This window comes from Suricata suricatta, chromosome 8 (assembly GCF_006229205.1).
Source record: "Suricata suricatta isolate VVHF042 chromosome 8, meerkat_22Aug2017_6uvM2_HiC, whole genome shotgun sequence".
In the NCBI taxonomy this organism is placed as follows: Eukaryota; Metazoa; Chordata; class Mammalia; order Carnivora; family Herpestidae; genus Suricata; species Suricata suricatta.
Genome location: NC_043707.1, coordinates 43,076,478 through 43,092,880, shown reverse-complemented (window position 1 = coordinate 43,092,880; position 16,403 = coordinate 43,076,478). Strand labels below are relative to the sequence as shown.

Sequence of the window (16,403 nt, the reverse complement as noted above, 5' to 3'; positions counted from 1 at the left end):
TCATTGTGAAGGTGCCTGGGGTTCACTGCATTCCGAGGTAACTTGCTCTACACTCTTTCCAGGTTCCAGTAGCTTCTCCCAGTCTCATCCCTTCGGATCCACCAGTCATAGATCTGCTGGTAGTAGCCAGCACTTTCTGCACTGCTCCTTAGAGTTCCCCTACACCCCACACATGCACCCTTCCTCAGTAGTCCTTTTGCAAATAAGCCCTTCTTGATTCATCCTAATTTGAGTTTGTCCCCCACTTGGCAGGCCGACTTGACTTCTGTCAATTTTCTCGATATGCTTTGCTAAGCCTAAGTCAAAAGAAAGAAAAGTTGTATTTTCTGTTTCACATATGTTCACACGCCTGCACTTCCTCACTTACTCACATACTTCACATACCTTCTCTCTCTGCAGGGCTTTTGCAAGGAACTGATTTGCATTTCATGTTTATTTTTATTTTTTTTAATGTGAAAAATTTATATTTAGATTTAGCCAGCTGGACTCAGTGTAGATAATCACAATTTTGTTGGCAACATCCAAAGCCTCATAGTCAGGAGCCAAACTTTTCTTTTCTCCATCGGGCCTGATCTGAGTGTTGACCTTGGCTATGTCAATGTCATAGAGCTTCTTCACAGCCTGTTTGATCTGATGCCTGTTGGCCCTGACATCCACACTGAACACAAGTGTGTTGTCTTCTCTTTTCTTCATGGCTGACTCGGTAGTCAGGGAACTTGTGGTCAAGCTTGTTTCTCCAGGGGGTGCTCTTTCGAGGATATTTGGGCTGCCTTCGAGACACCTTGTCTTGGGCCATTGGAATGTAGGGGATGCGTGGATCTTCTTCTTCTTCTTCTTTTTTTTTTTTTTATGACTGTGGATGCCTTTTGGAACTGCTTTCTTGGCCTTCAAAGCCTTCGCTTTGGCTTCAGCTCTAGGAGGGGCAGAGCCTTCCTTCTTCACCTTTGGCACCATCTTCATGAAAGGGGTTGTTTCATTTTAGAAATACTGCCAGTCAGATGAGGAGATCAAGCCAAGCACACACACAGCCCGCCCAAAGCAGTGTGCACTGGGAGAGCTTGCAGCAGCAGTGGCAGTAAACGAGCTCAGGTGCCCCCTTGCGCATCACATCCTGGACTGCGTGCAAACATTCAGGATGGTTCTTATATTCATCATGCTCTGAAAGAGGAACTCAGCCCTGTCTCCTTGGGCTGGGAGGTTTCTTAGCTGTGGCCTGCCTGTGGCCATGGTGTTCAAGTCTATTGTCCCAGCTGTGCGATGTGGCAGCTTCCAGCCCTCTCTCCCCCTTTGGAGTCCATGGTTGGGAGAGCCCTGGATCCCTGTGCCACAATCAAGGGTGAGGTTTCTAAGCTTGTGATTGCAGTAGTAGGATGCGGTGAGCAAGCCAGTGGCCTGCAGCTCAGACACAGAAAGGTTTCCAGCAAGTCTCTCCGTCCCTAAATAGTCTGAAGTGGCCAGTCCAGCTCTGAGATGCCAGCCTGTAGATGACCAGACTTAGGAAAATCATTCCCTAGCTTTCAAATTCATTTTCCTTTTATGCCATTACTAAACCTAACATGAAAATTCAAATGTTTTATATGAAATTACAATGCTGTTGGGACAACCAATACGTGCTATCAGTTGTGTTGAAGTATATTTGTACAGATCTTGAATAAAGCTCTTTTATCTATTCCACTGAAGCATATCTTAAGATTTCTAGTTATTTAAGCAAATATTTCTACCATTTAGAACTACATGTGTGATTCACAAGTTCTTGCAAAATAGGGTGTCTGGATGGCCGTCCGTTAAGCATCTGACTTCAGCTCAAGTCACGATCTCATAGTTCATGAGGTTGAGCCTCACCTTGGGCTCTGTGCTGACAGCTCAGAGCCTAGAGACTGCTTCGGATTCTGTGTCTCCCTCTCTCTCTCAAAAATAAATAAATAAACTTAAAAAAAAAGTTTCTGCAAAACTAACAGAATATGGAAACAAACTCAATGTTGAAGTTGACACAAGACTGGTCATGCTTTAAACATCAGCAATGTCAAATATGTGTGTTCAAATTTTGGGTCTCCCTGATTGACTTTCACAAATAAATGTTTAAAGGAACTTGGTTACATATTTATAGGCAAAATACTATTTTAGAGTTGCATATATTAAGTTCTATACACTAATTTGAGGAATAATATTGAAAACTAATGGTTCAGGTAACAGCACTATCAATATTATCAGTTATATCCCACTTTTCAATTCTGGCCTTAGGAAACTCTCCATTTCCATTGGAAGGTACCTTGTCCTGAGCAAGTGTCTGTTTGCTACTAACTAGTGCACAGAAAAGTGACTGTCCTGTGATGCTTCCTATTGGACAGAAGTTTTTCCCTCTTTTAAAAGCATTTATTTGCAATTTGCTTGGAGAATGAAAAAAAGAAGCCTAGTGCTGGGCTTTGTGGGATTCAGAATGAAGAGAAAATTCTTTTGCTCTCAGCGTATCATGACATCACAAGGTAGATAGACCATTGCAAGAATGGAAATGCAGGAATGAAAATAAGAACTGCAATGTCACAGAGCTTGACATGTAACCTTTTTTATTTTGTGATAAAAATGCTTTCATATAAATTCCACCTTAACTACTTTAGAATGAAACTTTGAAAAGTAAAAACACTTTGCATTTTCCTTACTATGTATAGTTAGGAACATGCAGTCATTTTTCTGGTTACTGGGTTTCTCATACAAACAGATATAGTATCACTTTTAAGAGAAATGTACACAAGGGAGGAGCCATAGTACCGAACAGTTACAAGTGGGAGCGTCAGGTCATATAATTGTGTCCTCTCAAATAGTCATCATACATTCAACGTGTTGGTTAAAATCAAACTCTCCAAGCCACCTGCCCACAAAACATTATACCTTTGGTTCTTTTCTATGCCAGAACTGTGTTCCAGCAAATGTAATGAGCTGGTATAACAGGCTTGAGCAACAGGGCTGATTGCTCACATCAAAGTCTTTAACTCTCTCTTTTACACCTTTCCCTCCCTCACCGTCATGTAAGTCAGAAAACGATGCTTAACACAAAACAGAAGAAACGAACATAAAAATCTATCCCCAAAGGCAGAAGAGGAGTCAAAGGAAAAATTTATAAAAACAAACCAAAATTGGGGAGAGGGTGACCTATACATGGTACAAAAGATGTGTCCTATAAAACTTAGTCTCTAATTCAGAACCCAAATGAGAAAGTGATTCTCCATCTCACCATCTCTTTTATTACGTACTATACAACTGAAGGGTTCTTAAAATCTAAGGGCTTGATAAATGCTTGAAAGGCAGTGTCTTCCTCCTCATCACTGAAGCCCATCGTCCGTAATGGCAGCTTTCACATCCCCTTTCCCGAAACCCAAAGGATCCCAAGAAGGAGAAATAAGCAAGTTAAGCCTATACTGTGGTTGGGGAAGGAGGCAATAGAGGATGCAAGCTGTTGGGTCAGAGGCTGATACTTTCAGGAAGCGGGGGTGAAACAAAATGAGAGAGCGTCTTCTCATCTGTGAATTAACAAACGGGCCCAAGGACAGAGAGTCACCATTCAGAAGATAAAATGTTACATGCTATGAAAGAGCTGGTAGAGGTGCCACATGAGAGAAAAAAATATAAAATGAATAAACAGTCTGCTCACCTTGGGGCAGAACTAATTATTTCTGTTGGTTTGATGAACTTGGGCAGGATTGGAAAAACAATTTGTAGACTGCCATGCTAACAGACACACAGGGGTTCCATAAAGGGCCACAGACAGATAAATCAGGTTAAGTGGGATGATCTGATGGGCACTCCTAGCCAAGGCAGGAACGAAGATGATCATTCACACCAAAATACAGTAAGCAATTCACCTGTTATTATCTACAAAATGCCCCAGCAGAACTAATTTCCCAGGTGTCATGACATCATAGCACCGGGTAGAGATGACAGTGTGGCCACAGGACCAACTATAGCTGACTCTGGGACAAGAGGAAACAATATTCCTCCTAGTTCTAGTGTTGACTAGAATGCTTCTGCCCTTGACAGGGTGTCACAGAAAGTGCCAAGACCACAAATAGAGACAGCAGACTCAAGTAAACTGTAATCATAATCTGAGCATGAGAATGACAAAGACAGTAATTCTTTAATTGTCTATCATTATCTACAAGGCAACTCTGGGAAAGGAAAGTGTTCCCGTTAAGAGTCTACATTAGTTGCCTAAAAGGGAATGTCACGACTGCCTCAAAGGAAAAGGAATGGTGGCAAAAAATAGCAGAGGCTGTCTCATAGTTCCAGCCTTTGTACAGGTCTGACTTGGACCCTAGAAAACCAGGTTAGCTTTCTATTTCCTGCACTCGAACACAGAACAATACGTGCATTTGGTGAGCACCTACTTGGGTGCACCGATCACTTGCACTGCATGCGCGGTGTGGAGGAAGGGCTGGTGAGCAGGCCTGCAGGCAGAAACAGCATCTGGAAGCAGAGACCGCAATCCCTCCACAAAGGGAGGCTGGCACGGGGTCCCTCAAGCCGAGCAGAGTTAAGTTCTCAGTGGCGAGGCAGCATCATTTGAGACATTTTTTTCTGTAGAGATAGATGGAAGGAAAGGCTCAGCAGCTAAGGATCAGTGAGTGAAAGAGGCAGGGGGGTCTGAGATCTGGGAACAAATGTGTTTTGCACAGGCCGCCAATGGAATGCAGGGCGGGAAGGAAAGGGACTTGTTTGTGGGTAACCACTTCCCACACTAGTTAGCATATCTCTTGGTCATCCAACATTCCACATCTTTGTTTTTGTCTGTTTGTTTTAAGGGGGTCATAGTACCTGCACCGCCAATGATGAAACTTCACACTGACTAGGCCCACAAGTGGAAAAACAACCAATTCCTATCCTTCTTCCTGGTAAGGTTTATGTAAAGCCCTGCATACAGACAAGAGAATGAAGGTGCAGTCTCTTGAAAAGGTCTTCTGTCCCCAGAATGGGTTCAAAGAGAAGTATCTTGCTCCCCCTTCTCTTCTAGGAATGCCATTCTGTAGGAGACTGCAATGACTCCATTTTCTAAAGGAACACACTTGAAAGGTGTATGCTGAGAACCAGAACCGAAGCAAACCCTGCAATACTCCTGGGGACATTGGGAGAGGAGGGAAAAGGAGGTGGACGTTGCTTCCCAGAGCAGGAATGATTAAAAGCACGTTGCCCTATACCATGTCAGGGGTGTGGGGGATACAACCACAGAGAGGTGCAAAAATTAAAGCACCAAATGAAGTCAAAAGAATTTCCAAGAAAGAGAAGATGAGATAGGTCAACTTGGGCAGAATTCCAGGGTACAATTCCCAACAGGACTGTACTATAAAACCTTCGCATGGATACGGCAGAAGCCCCCAGGGCTTAAAATGCAGTCCAAGCTGCAAGAATGTCTGGGCTATAACAGGCATCCATTCTTTTCTCCAAAGAGAAAAGAGTAAACATGGCCCCAAGTCTTGTATTTGTCTTGCATTTCCACAAACTTGGCTTCATGGGGGTAAGAGATTAAAAGGAACTATGTTCCTCCCACCCCAGATCCTGCAGACACCCAGTGAAGCTGACAAAATTGCTTCTTGCATTATCTAAAAGATAAAAGCATCTTCTTCCTCCTGCTTCCAGAAGCTGATTCCAGAGATTTCTTCATGTCTCTCCCGGACGACCTTCATTTGTTCCTCAGCAGCATGTACATAGGCAGCTCTGTCCCTACACTGGAGGCAGACACCTTCATGCGTAAACCTGCATGTTGCTGCGTGGCGGCTCAGACACGTGTGTTCCAGGTCCCCGCTGACCTCCTCCAGCACCCCCAGGGGTAGGGCTGGTGGTCACATCTGACCAGTCAGAAGCAGAGTGGGGTGATGAACTTGACCACTGGTCGGGAGACTCTGGGGATGGTGTCAGGTAGGGATGCTCGCCCTGGAGGTGACCACTGTGACTGGGTGTTCGCTCAGCAGCATTTGAGGAAGCATAGCTATGCTGTGAAGGTGGTGTGGGATACTTGCCCACAGAGGCTGGAAAAGGATGATAGGCTGGGAGAATGGTTTGAGCAACCTGCCCATCCTGCTGGGGCATCATGGCAGTGGGAAAAGCCATATTAGGCAAACGAGCCATTTCTGGAATCTGGTACATGGTGGGCACAGGGCCTGCAACAGGTGGCGGGCAGTTGGACTGAGGCTGGGGAGTCCCTGCTGGTTGGGCAATACTGCCTTTGGGGATTAGCTGGAAAGTCACAATGGGGGGCAAGGGCTCCCGAGGGGTAGTTATATGCTTCCCTTCAGGTGGCCTGCTCTGGGGAGGGATGCCAGGGGGCGTGCCCTCAGCTGGGGCCAGAACCATACTGAACATCTCATTGTACTGGGTTTCATTCATCTCCATGCGATTCATCCAATCTGCTGGAACAGTGACTGGATGGAGCCTACCCAAGCTCCCCGTGCTGCCACTGCCTGGGGGAACAATATGGTGGTGGGACAGCAGCTGGCTCACTGAGGGAAGCACAGTGTTGGCCCCATGAGCCAAAGGCTGCATTTCATGCAGGTTAGAGAAAGACAGTGCATGCTGTGCATGGACTGGGGCAGCGGGCGCCGCTGCGGCCAGCACAGGGTTGGGGGAGGCCTGTAGGATCCCAGGGGATGTAATCATTGGCGAGGATGTGGTGTCAGAAACATATGTGTGAGGAGACTCTAAGGAATCAACTGGGGATAAAGTCACTGAACTCTCAGACAGCTGACCCTTGTCACTCAGAGACTTCTTCCTCCTACTACCCTTGGCATCCTTGGCCTCCTTGGCAAGGTTAGGGAGGCTAGTGGGCATGGCATTCTTGGTATTGGGCCGTCTAGGCTTCTTGCCCATTGGGGTATGCTTTAGGCTGAGGAAAGATCTGTTGGGCCCGCAGATGACAGGTGAGAGGGCAGAGGTCAGCACGGTGCCTGGAGGGCTCGGTGTCACATTGTACTCGTCTAGGAGGCGCACAATGTCATGGTGCATGCGGTCCCGAGCCACATCCCTGGGAAGACGATCCATGTGGTCTGTGATGTCCCGATTGGCAAAATGGTCTAACAGGATCTTGGCTGCTTCATAGCTTCCCTCCCGGGCAGCAAGAAACAGAGGTGTCTCTTCCTACAGAAAAGGCCCACATAGCACATTAAAGTTAGTAACTTTATGTCAGCGTTTCTCAAATGTTTTGTTATTATCAACCCCTTGGACATTTTGTCCCTAACTGCCTCCCCATACAACATTTCAGTACCACTGATAAAATGTCTATCTATTCACTGAATGTGTATCTGTAGCTTAAAATTCTTTTTTTAAGTTTATTTATTTTGAGGGAGAGACAGAGAAAACAAGGTGGAGGGGCAGAGAGAGAGGGAGACAGAGAGTCCCTAGCAGGTGGTACGCTGTCAGTGTGGAGCCCAACGTGGGGCTCAAACTCATGAACAGTGAGTTCATGATCCAAGTTGAAACCAAGAATTGGACGCTTACCTGAGTCAGCCACCCAGGCAGCCCATATATCTGTAGCTTTATACATAAAAAGAATAAGATCATTCTACCCTTTCTCAACAATCATTATTGCCCCATTGAGGGTGATGTCTCCTTCATTGGGAATGCGTGAAATAAAGCATTCCTCTGAGCCAGAGATTTGCCTAAAAGAGCACTGAGCTTATCAAAATAACGTTCTAAGAGGAAAAGGAGTGAGAAATAAGAGAGGTAGAAGGGCAAGAACCTACAGCAGGAAAATAAAGGGAAGCAGAAGCAAAAGGAAACAAAATATGTTTAAGAAAGAAGTAAAATGAGAGAAAAGAGGAAATACACAAGAGAAGAGAAGATGAGCAAGAGAAAGGAAGCATGACCTAAAACTCAGAGGAAGGGAAGCGATCAGGAAAATACCATGGTGTCCAAGAACAGAAAACAAGAGCCATGACAAAGAAAATGAAAAAGAACAAGAGAAATGCAAGTGAGCATGAAGAGAACAGAGAACAGGAGAAAGGGCGATGTCAAAGAAGAGAAAGGCAGAAAAGGCTACACCAAAGTTGTTTACAGGGCAGCCTGATCCAGATGGAGTCCTACGGAGACAGATGCCTGGCTCCTGACACTTCTCTGCATGAGCCCAATACATTCCCCTCAAACTGTGGATCCAGCTGCTGTCCACGCCACCTCCCTCTATGTCTATACTCCTCACAAGAGGAGCTATGGGAGAAAAGGCTCCATAATCTGAGGCACTGATAGGTCTGCCCAGACTGTACCTTGTTGTCTTGCATGTCTCTGTTGGCCCCATTTTTCAACAGCAAAAGGGTTGCCTCCACGTTATTGACAGCAGCTGCCCAGTGAAGAGCAGATTTTCCTGCAGGGAAAAACACTTTTATAAGCATACAGAGTAGAGGAGCATGTCCTACTCTCAGTATTAGGAAGCATCATGACTTATATAAGGAATCCTTGAACTTCCCAGAGAGAAGCAAGCCAGTTGTCAGTGACAGCCTGTGAAAAAAAACCAAAGTATTATCTTGCTTTTCCTCTGTTCTAGAAATGCTTTAATACAGGCTGCCTAACACTGGAAAGACACGTAGGTAAAAGGATCATTTGTCTAGGGGACCCATGTCTTCCACATGGTAGAGTCCCATACTGAGGACAATAACCTATCTATTTATCACACACCAGCATGTCGATTTAAGATGTTGCTCACAACCCCTTAGTGAGGTCAGCTCACTAGTCCTCATATCCAGAGTGGTGTGCCTGGGGACGCAAGGGACAAGCTAAAAATCCCTTCCCATCTTCACTCAAGGACTTTCTGCTGGCTTAGTTCTCTGAATTTAAAATGCTGAAAGGAAGAATAAAAGAATGACAGACTCTTCACTGGATTCAAATCTGAGACAATTCTTTAAAGATCACATAATGATTTTCTCCCTTAAAGGTATGCTTTGCAGGCAAGAATCTGGCTCCGTCTCTCGGCCCTACCATGGTCATCCACTGCATTCACATCTGCTTGGCAGTTGATCAGTTCTGCCACCATTCCCTCCACAGCCAGGCGGGCGGCCAGGATCAGTGGTGTAGTGCCATCATTCATCCTGGCATCCAGATCAGTTACTCGGTTGCGGATCAGAATCTACAAGATGAGAAAGTACAGAGAAGATAGTCAACGAGATATAAGAAAATAATGAAATTAAGAGAAGAAACAAGAACATTAGAGTTGAGGCTACCCTGTAAGTTCCTTACAGTGGGACTTATAGGAGGCTGGGGAATGCCTGTTGTCTGTGTGTCCATGATTCTATCATCCCCAATCAATAAATACTGAATGAATGCATGAATGAATAAATGAATAAACAAATGGGTGCTCAGGAGACACGTCTCATGGAAAGTGATGTAAGGAGGGAAGTGGGAAAATATCATAACCTCAGTTATGATGTATTTACTTTAAGATTTAACAGAATGCTTCTAGTTTCCTCACAAGGGTAAAATAAAAGGGCATCAAGGACTACACTGTGAATTCATGTCAAAAATCCACCAAGAAGCAGCTGGAAGCCCATATGGCCAGATAAATCTAGAGGGAGAAGCTGATACTAGTTGAAAACTTCGTATCACATATCACTCCCATCTGATCTATTCATTTGGGAGGCATTTTGTCACATCAAAAAGAATAGTGATTAAGATTCAGAAAACTGGTGGGATCTGCTGTGAGCTCTACTGCTATTTGGATGTTCTGGTTAGGTCAGTCTGCTGCAGCTCTTTTCTGTTTTCCCATTCAGGAAGCATGACTCCACCTGCCCTATTCTCTCAGAGAATTCCTGAGTGAGCATGATTGGATATTAAGTGCCTTAGCAAAGAGAAACCATTATAGATCTACAGGCAATTAGCTCTGCTCCTGTTCTTTACCTGGAAGACCCCTTGGGCATCAGCTGCCACAGCAGCATGGAGAGGGCAGCGGCCCATGTTGTCCTGGGCGTTGGCATCCGCACCTGCATCTAGGAGACGCTTGGCGGCATCAGCCCTTGAGTAGCGTGCTGCAAGGTGCAGGGCCATCTCACCAGTCCGGTCTGTCTGGGCCTGCAGGCTGGCACCCTGGTAGACCAAGTCTGTGATGATGTTGGCAGAAGAGTCCTCTCCATCTTCATCTTCATCACTCATATCTGAGCTGCCTCCTCGGAGAGAAGCCAGCATCAGTGGGGTGCACCCATCTACAAGAAAGGAATTTTCCAAAAAGCATTCAAGGAGGAGAAGGACACTAATGTTCGGTTAACCCAGCTGGTGGAATAGTTCTGTTTGAATAAAGTTATTCTTATGGGGGTAAAAAAAATCTCTGAGCTTCTTGTGGTAACTGGCAACTCATTTTTACATTTGCCATCGACTTTTTCTCTGATAATGTCCTTTCTGTAAAGAATAATGGGAAAATAAGAGTCTTCATAAGCTGGGACTCTTCCCTAAGTTAAACAAGACTTTCTGTTTGAGTTCCTAAGTGCTATGTTATTTTAAATTGGGCAATGTTTTAAAATATCCAGTATTAATAGAATGATATGCACTAAAGTATCAACTAAAATAATTTTTTAACTCTCTGCTTTGGGATATTATTTTTCAAACCTACTAAAATCTTTCCCATGTAATCAGCCTTCTATTCCCAAGAATGCTGTGAGGCAATATAAAATCCTTCCCTGTTCTTACAGAAGTTTATATTTTCTGCATGTCTGCATTCACTTCCTCATGCTAATTTAGTCTGTGCCACTGGCAGAGGGCAGATCACCAAGTGCAGCAAACATACGCACAACACAGAACCAAAGGCAGGTAGGGCAGGTTTGGAAAGTGGGTAGCTTGTGTGTGCTGACCTGGGCCACGGACATTCACGTCCAACACGTCCACCTCCTGCTCCGCCTGTGGAGGAGTGAGCGCCAGTGATGGCGTCCTGCGGATATCTGCAGCCTCAAGGTGCTGCTGTGTCCATGGACGTCGGTCAATGGCGTCATCTTCTTCTGAGAGTAAAGCCTCGTCTTCAGCCTGACAAGGGAAAACAACGCTTTGTGTTGACCTGGCCCATCATTAGGAGCTGCAGACAAGGAGGTAGTTGTAGTCTTCTCTGACTCTGTCTTCCAGGGTGTCATCCACACCGCCTTCCTGCTGCTGCCAGATGTGATTCCTGTCACCCTCTCCTGTGCCATCTGTGCAACTCTCCCAAACTCCCCATTCCAACTGCAGGCTTCAGCCTTAACATACCATCTATTTCACCTACCAAATATGGTATCTAGATACAGATCCCCAAACACCATTTCCTTGCTTCTGGACTTTTGCCTGGTTGTCCCCTCTGCCTGCTTTGTTTTTTCCCAATTCTTTGACTAACTCCTATCTACCCTTCAAACTAAACTGGACTTTTTAATTCCCCTTGTGGGTTCCAAAATATCCTCTGCTTACTTCTACTTAACTATGTGTTAAGTGCTCACAAGGCACTCTACAATGGTCTCTACCATTAGATGGTAAGGTTTATGAGAACAGGAAACAAGCCTTGTTCAATACCACCTCTTTGTACTTAATACAATGCCCAGTGCACAGTGAACATCCAAGGAAATATTTGTTGGGCAATAACTGTTATTATAATCTAAAAGGCAGCTATCTTTTATTGAATATTTACTACATGACAGAAAACGGGTAAGATGCTTCACATGTATTACTAATCTTTGAACAACTCCTATTTTACAGATGAGGATAATTAGGTACAAAGCGGTTAAGTAGCAGAGTTTTGGACTTGAATCCAGTTCTGACTATAATTAAGCAATGTTCTTAACCATCATGCTATACTGCATGCATATACTCCTCAAGTCTTCATACCTTCAAACTACTTTAGAATATCCATGGCTGTATACATATCCCGGTCATGTATAGCTATGGATGGACTATCTCCCTTTTCACATCAGCTTCAGCCCAATCTACCTCTTACTTCTCTATGATTCTAGTATCCTGGGCTCAAGATGCAGGACCTCCCAACGCAGTGATCACTGGCTTTCTTCCTTCCTGAAGGGGGAGCACCCAGGGAAGACAAGGGGGATATCTACCCATAAAAGAAACTGTTATTTACACGTATCAGTCCTTATTCAGCTACCATCAGCATGATTCTTAATGAAGGAGGCATGTTTGTTTTATTATTTTTAAAGAGTTCTTTTTTTATGTTTACTTATTTATTTTGAGAGAGAGAGAGCGTGCGCAAATGGGGTAAAGGCAGAGAGAAAGTGAGAGAGAGAATCCCAAGCAGACTCTGTACTGCCAGCACCAGAGTCCAATGTGAGGCTCAAACTCATTAATCGTGGATCATGACCTGAGCTGAGATTAAGAGTTGGATGCTTAACTGACTGAGCCACTCAGGCACCCCTAAAGAGTTTCTACTGAAACACACAGGGAGGTAACCTAAGGCCATCAACGACCTAATGATTCCTGCCTTTCATGACAACTTGGGGTAGCCATTGCCTGGGCAGCATATAAAGACTTATCACCCATTCAGGACACTCTAGATAGAAAGGACAGAAATTTGAAATATGACCAGATAGTGGCTGATAATGGGGGTTCCACCATGCCCAGCTTACCTTGGCTTTCTTTGGCTGGGGCCCTTCATCATCAACCCAATGTTCACTTGTTCCAGAACCAATCAGGTTAGCCTCTGAGACTTGCACTGAGAGATTTCTGATAGAACAAGAGTATGAAGGGGAAAAACAAGGGCAGAGGTTATGTCATAAACTAATATAGTGGTTTTCAAGACTTTTTCCCACTGTCCTCAAAGACTTTCAGGAGCCTTGGCCCAGAGAGGATGGGCAGTATTTTCCATCCCATTGCCTGAATGAACATACTTTCCTTTCTGTGGATCAAGGGCTTACAACCAAAAGATGCCTCAACCTACAAGCCAAACACCACTGCTTTAATATGTACCGAACAGAAGCATCCAGACTCTGCTATTACACAGTCACTCAGAATCACGGTCAAGTGTGATAATGTGGTGTGACTGGAGCTCGAAATTTAAAATCATACATAATTCAATGAGATCTCCTTTCTGATCTAGCCCTGCCATTACTACTGGGAATAGCAGCTTGTTGGCAAAGCCATCTTACTTCAGCCCCACGGCATCCTGTCCCACTGGCTCGCGACGCTTGTGATTGCTGGAGTCTCGGCGAAGGGTGAAGCCTTCAGGCAGCCAGAGGGAGCCATGCTTGCGCTTTCGTTTTGCCATGATAACTCCCAGCAAGATAATAAACAGGATAATGACAACAGCAACAGCAAGTAGATAGAGAAGCTGAGTACCTTTTGAAATCAGAGATTCACCTGCAAGTGCAGAGGAACAGGGAGAGTGCTGAATAAACGTCTCAATATTAGTGTAAAATTCATTTAGAGGGCACGGACTGACTGACCTCGCTGGCACTGAAAAACAGAGCTGCACACTGAAAAGTACGCCCTTTTCTCACTGCCCCCAAGTGATGTCTCCCCTGCCACAAACTTTTCCCTTAACACCAGTGCTACTCACTGACAACCGATACAAGAGGGTAGGACAAGGTCCCCTGGATGGCGTGAGAAGCCAGAAGAGCCGCTGCTGCATCCGTGTTCTTGAAACACTGGTCTGAATCTTGAACACACTGGCGGTTGTCAATTTCCAGAAACACCTTAGAGCTGTTCGATGCCAAGGAAAAAGAGGGAAAGGGGAAATGGTGAGTAACACAGAAGGTGCCAGTCAAGCAATTGAATTTAGAAAGAACTGCATGAGCCTTCCTTCCTCGCCTTTAGCACTGGGCTCTCCATCTGTGATGGTGCTTCCAAAAGATCTCAAGATCCTAAAAGAGAGCCTTCTGTCATAGATGCATGGCCTTGAACAGAAGGCAAGGATTAATATAAAAAGAAGAGTCAGTGCTAAAGGGATCTGAGGCAACCCTGGTCAAAGGTTACAGATTCTGGCCTTTGAGAAAGCCTTCCTGACGCCTGCCTTCTGCTGGCTCCAGCCCACCTTTCAGGGTACCAAGAACAAGGGAAACCTTACTCTTACACATACGTACTGGCATAACGGGTTTACCGTACTTGGTGGTTGTTCTACTTGTCTGAGCTCTGCATTTTTATAGATTCGACTTCTGTGTGTCAAAGTACTTAGCTTTATAAGCTTTAAAAAGTTAAGAATTAAGCTTTAAGAAGTTCAGAAACCAAAAACCTACCCAACCACCTCCTGTTCTTGATCACCAGGAAGGGACCTGCGTGTCATCCTCGGCCTCTTCATAGCAGCGGATTTCTCACCATAATAGGGGTAGACCATGAGTGCCCCCCGGGAGTCCCGCTTAATCTGCAGGTTGGTACGAAGCAGGGTGCCCAGTGCCCGCAAGAAGCTGCGGGCATCCTGGAGCAGCTGCTCTGGGGGCATGAGCACCACTATCACCAGGGTGCCCTCCGCCAGGTTCTCCGGCTGGTCAGCAGCACAGTCCAACCCATCCCAGCCACACTCCTCGCTGTTGCATCCCTGGTCACAGTGGTTGTCTTTGAAGTGGTCTGCGCAGTATTTGTCATACCTAGGCAGGGGGAGGCGGAAGAGGCAGACAATAAGGGAAGGGCTCAGAACAGACGGCAGTGCTATTTGGTTTTCTGCCTGGAACTACTGTGGCTTTTCCCACCTATCTTCTGTGGCCCAGATCAGGTCCCCTCATTGAATGTCCTGTGCCCACAGCAGTGAGCACACATCATCTATGTCACTCAACGTCAGTGAGCACCCCCCACAAAGGAAACAGCACTGCGCTCGCAAGGCAGCATGGGCTTTCAGCCACCCAGGCAGCTGGTAATCTTGTGTCAGACTTGTAAGCAAAGTTGCATACCTGAAACTAAGTTAACCAGGTACATGCTTCTGCTCTTTTTTTAATCCACTGTCCCTGCTGAGGTAGCAATAAGCTTTTGGAAACAAAAGGTGCCTCCAGGAACTGGGTCCAGAGCCCTGAGCCATCAGAGCTCCACAGAGGACCATGTCCATATGGCCCATTTCCATTTCTAGGACTGAATCCTAGCTCTGGAAGGTAGGTAGGGAGAGGTGTGTCTCAGACAAGATACCCTATTTAAACTGTACGGACTTGTTCAAATACTGGGAAAAGGAAATTGAGTCCCCAAACCTAAGTGAGGCACACACTATTTCATCTCCACTCTCCTCCCCACCATCACGTCTTGATAGCAGTTATGCCATTGGTGTCACCTGCCACACTGGCTCAACAAAGAGCCTGAGAGTCAACAAGAGCTGTCTGTGCGCTGGCATGTTCTCTAACCTCCCAGGTCTCAGTTCCCTCACCTGTGGAAGACCTGTTAGCAGCACCTGCGCCTCATAAGGTTGTAGAGCATTCCCTGGGATTGATTAAATGGTGTGGCTAGCAGGGAGGCTGCGGTGTAAACCAGAGAGTGCCTTGTAAGCGCCACGGTGACGACCAGGAGGGTTACATGGCCCGGTCTAGCTTAGGCTTCCTCATAAATCTAGATGGGGAAACTCTGTCTGAGGGCAAGGAATGGGGAGAACAGATGAGGTACAGACCTTTCCATCCATCCTGCAGGCAGGTTATGTGAGAGGCTGCCTGAGAGTGGGTACACCACTTCCAAAAGTTAGTTCCCCTAGGAGGTCATGAGAGCAGCAGGTGAGAAGGCAGAGAGAGGCAGAGAGAGGACGGCTGGGCACGAGCATTCCCGGACCTCTGTCAGCAAGGGAGAGCACAGCGCAGCGTGCAGTGGGCAAGGCTGACACCCGGAAGAGGGCCTCGGGGCCCCAGTCTGAGAAGCAGAGGCAGCTTGGGCTGAAGCCCTGGAGTGGTTAGGAGCAAGAACGAGGAACCGAGGCGTGTTAGTGACAGTCTCCCTCAGCTGCTGGGGCCCCTGGACCCTTACTTGCACGTCTTGCTGTTCCCCTGGCATTCAAAGTTGTCAAAAAGGCACTCGGCCGTGTTGCACAGCTCATCGCACTGGTTGTTGATGTAATCCCAGCAGGGGAGAGGGGAAGAGCAGTTGGCCCAGGGGTTCTCCATGGTCAGGGAACAGTCACCCCCATCCCACTGGCAGGCGTGGCTGTTGCAGGCCTCATCGCAGACGCCGTCCCGAGCTTTGTCAGCACAGTACTGGCTCAGACAGGTGGCAGGAGGGGTGCTGGTGGGGGCCATGTGAAGCTCACAGTGGCTGCCCCAGAATGGTGGAGGACACTGGCAGAAGTAATAGGGGGGCTGGCGCTGAGGGTAGCAGCTGCCCCCATGCTGGCAGGGGCTACTGGCACAGCCTGACTCGCAGTCCTGGGGGTGGGGGCAGAAGCAGCGGGGGCCTGAGGCTGTGTGCACGCACTGCTCCCCCCTCCGGCACTTGACTTGTCCACAGCTGCTCTGGCATCGTGCCCCAGAGAACCCCTGTTGAGACAGGTGAACAGATGAGGACGGCAGGCCCCAGGCTCCCTC

At 46.5% G+C, this 16,403-nt stretch overlaps 2 protein-coding genes across 2 annotated transcripts in view; both read right to left on the bottom strand.

Annotated features, from left to right (window-relative positions):
* LOC115297595 (60S ribosomal protein L23a-like) overlaps nt 1–954 on the bottom strand; it is a 4,604-nt gene extending 3,650 nt beyond the window's left edge. The window contains exon 1 of the mRNA XM_029945783.1: nt 505–954. Within this exon, the coding sequence (XP_029801643.1) occupies nt 505–954 (450 nt within the window). The remainder of the gene's footprint in view (nt 1–504) is intronic.
* A 1,593-nt stretch (nt 955–2,547) lies between these two features.
* NOTCH2 (notch receptor 2) overlaps nt 2,548–16,403 on the bottom strand; it is a 155,107-nt gene continuing 141,251 nt past the window's right edge. The window contains exons 25-34 of the mRNA XM_029948357.1: nt 15,850–16,355; nt 14,157–14,504; nt 13,481–13,623; nt 13,071–13,281; nt 12,552–12,648; nt 10,809–10,977; nt 9,865–10,166; nt 8,950–9,097; nt 8,241–8,338; nt 2,548–7,119 (exon numbers count right to left, since the gene is read on the bottom strand). Coding sequence (XP_029804217.1) covers nt 5,731–7,119; nt 8,241–8,338; nt 8,950–9,097; nt 9,865–10,166; nt 10,809–10,977; nt 12,552–12,648; nt 13,071–13,281; nt 13,481–13,623; nt 14,157–14,504; nt 15,850–16,355 — 3,411 coding nt within the window. The 3' untranslated portion in view covers nt 2,548–5,730. The remainder of the gene's footprint in view (nt 7,120–8,240; nt 8,339–8,949; nt 9,098–9,864; nt 10,167–10,808; nt 10,978–12,551; nt 12,649–13,070; nt 13,282–13,480; nt 13,624–14,156; nt 14,505–15,849; nt 16,356–16,403) is intronic.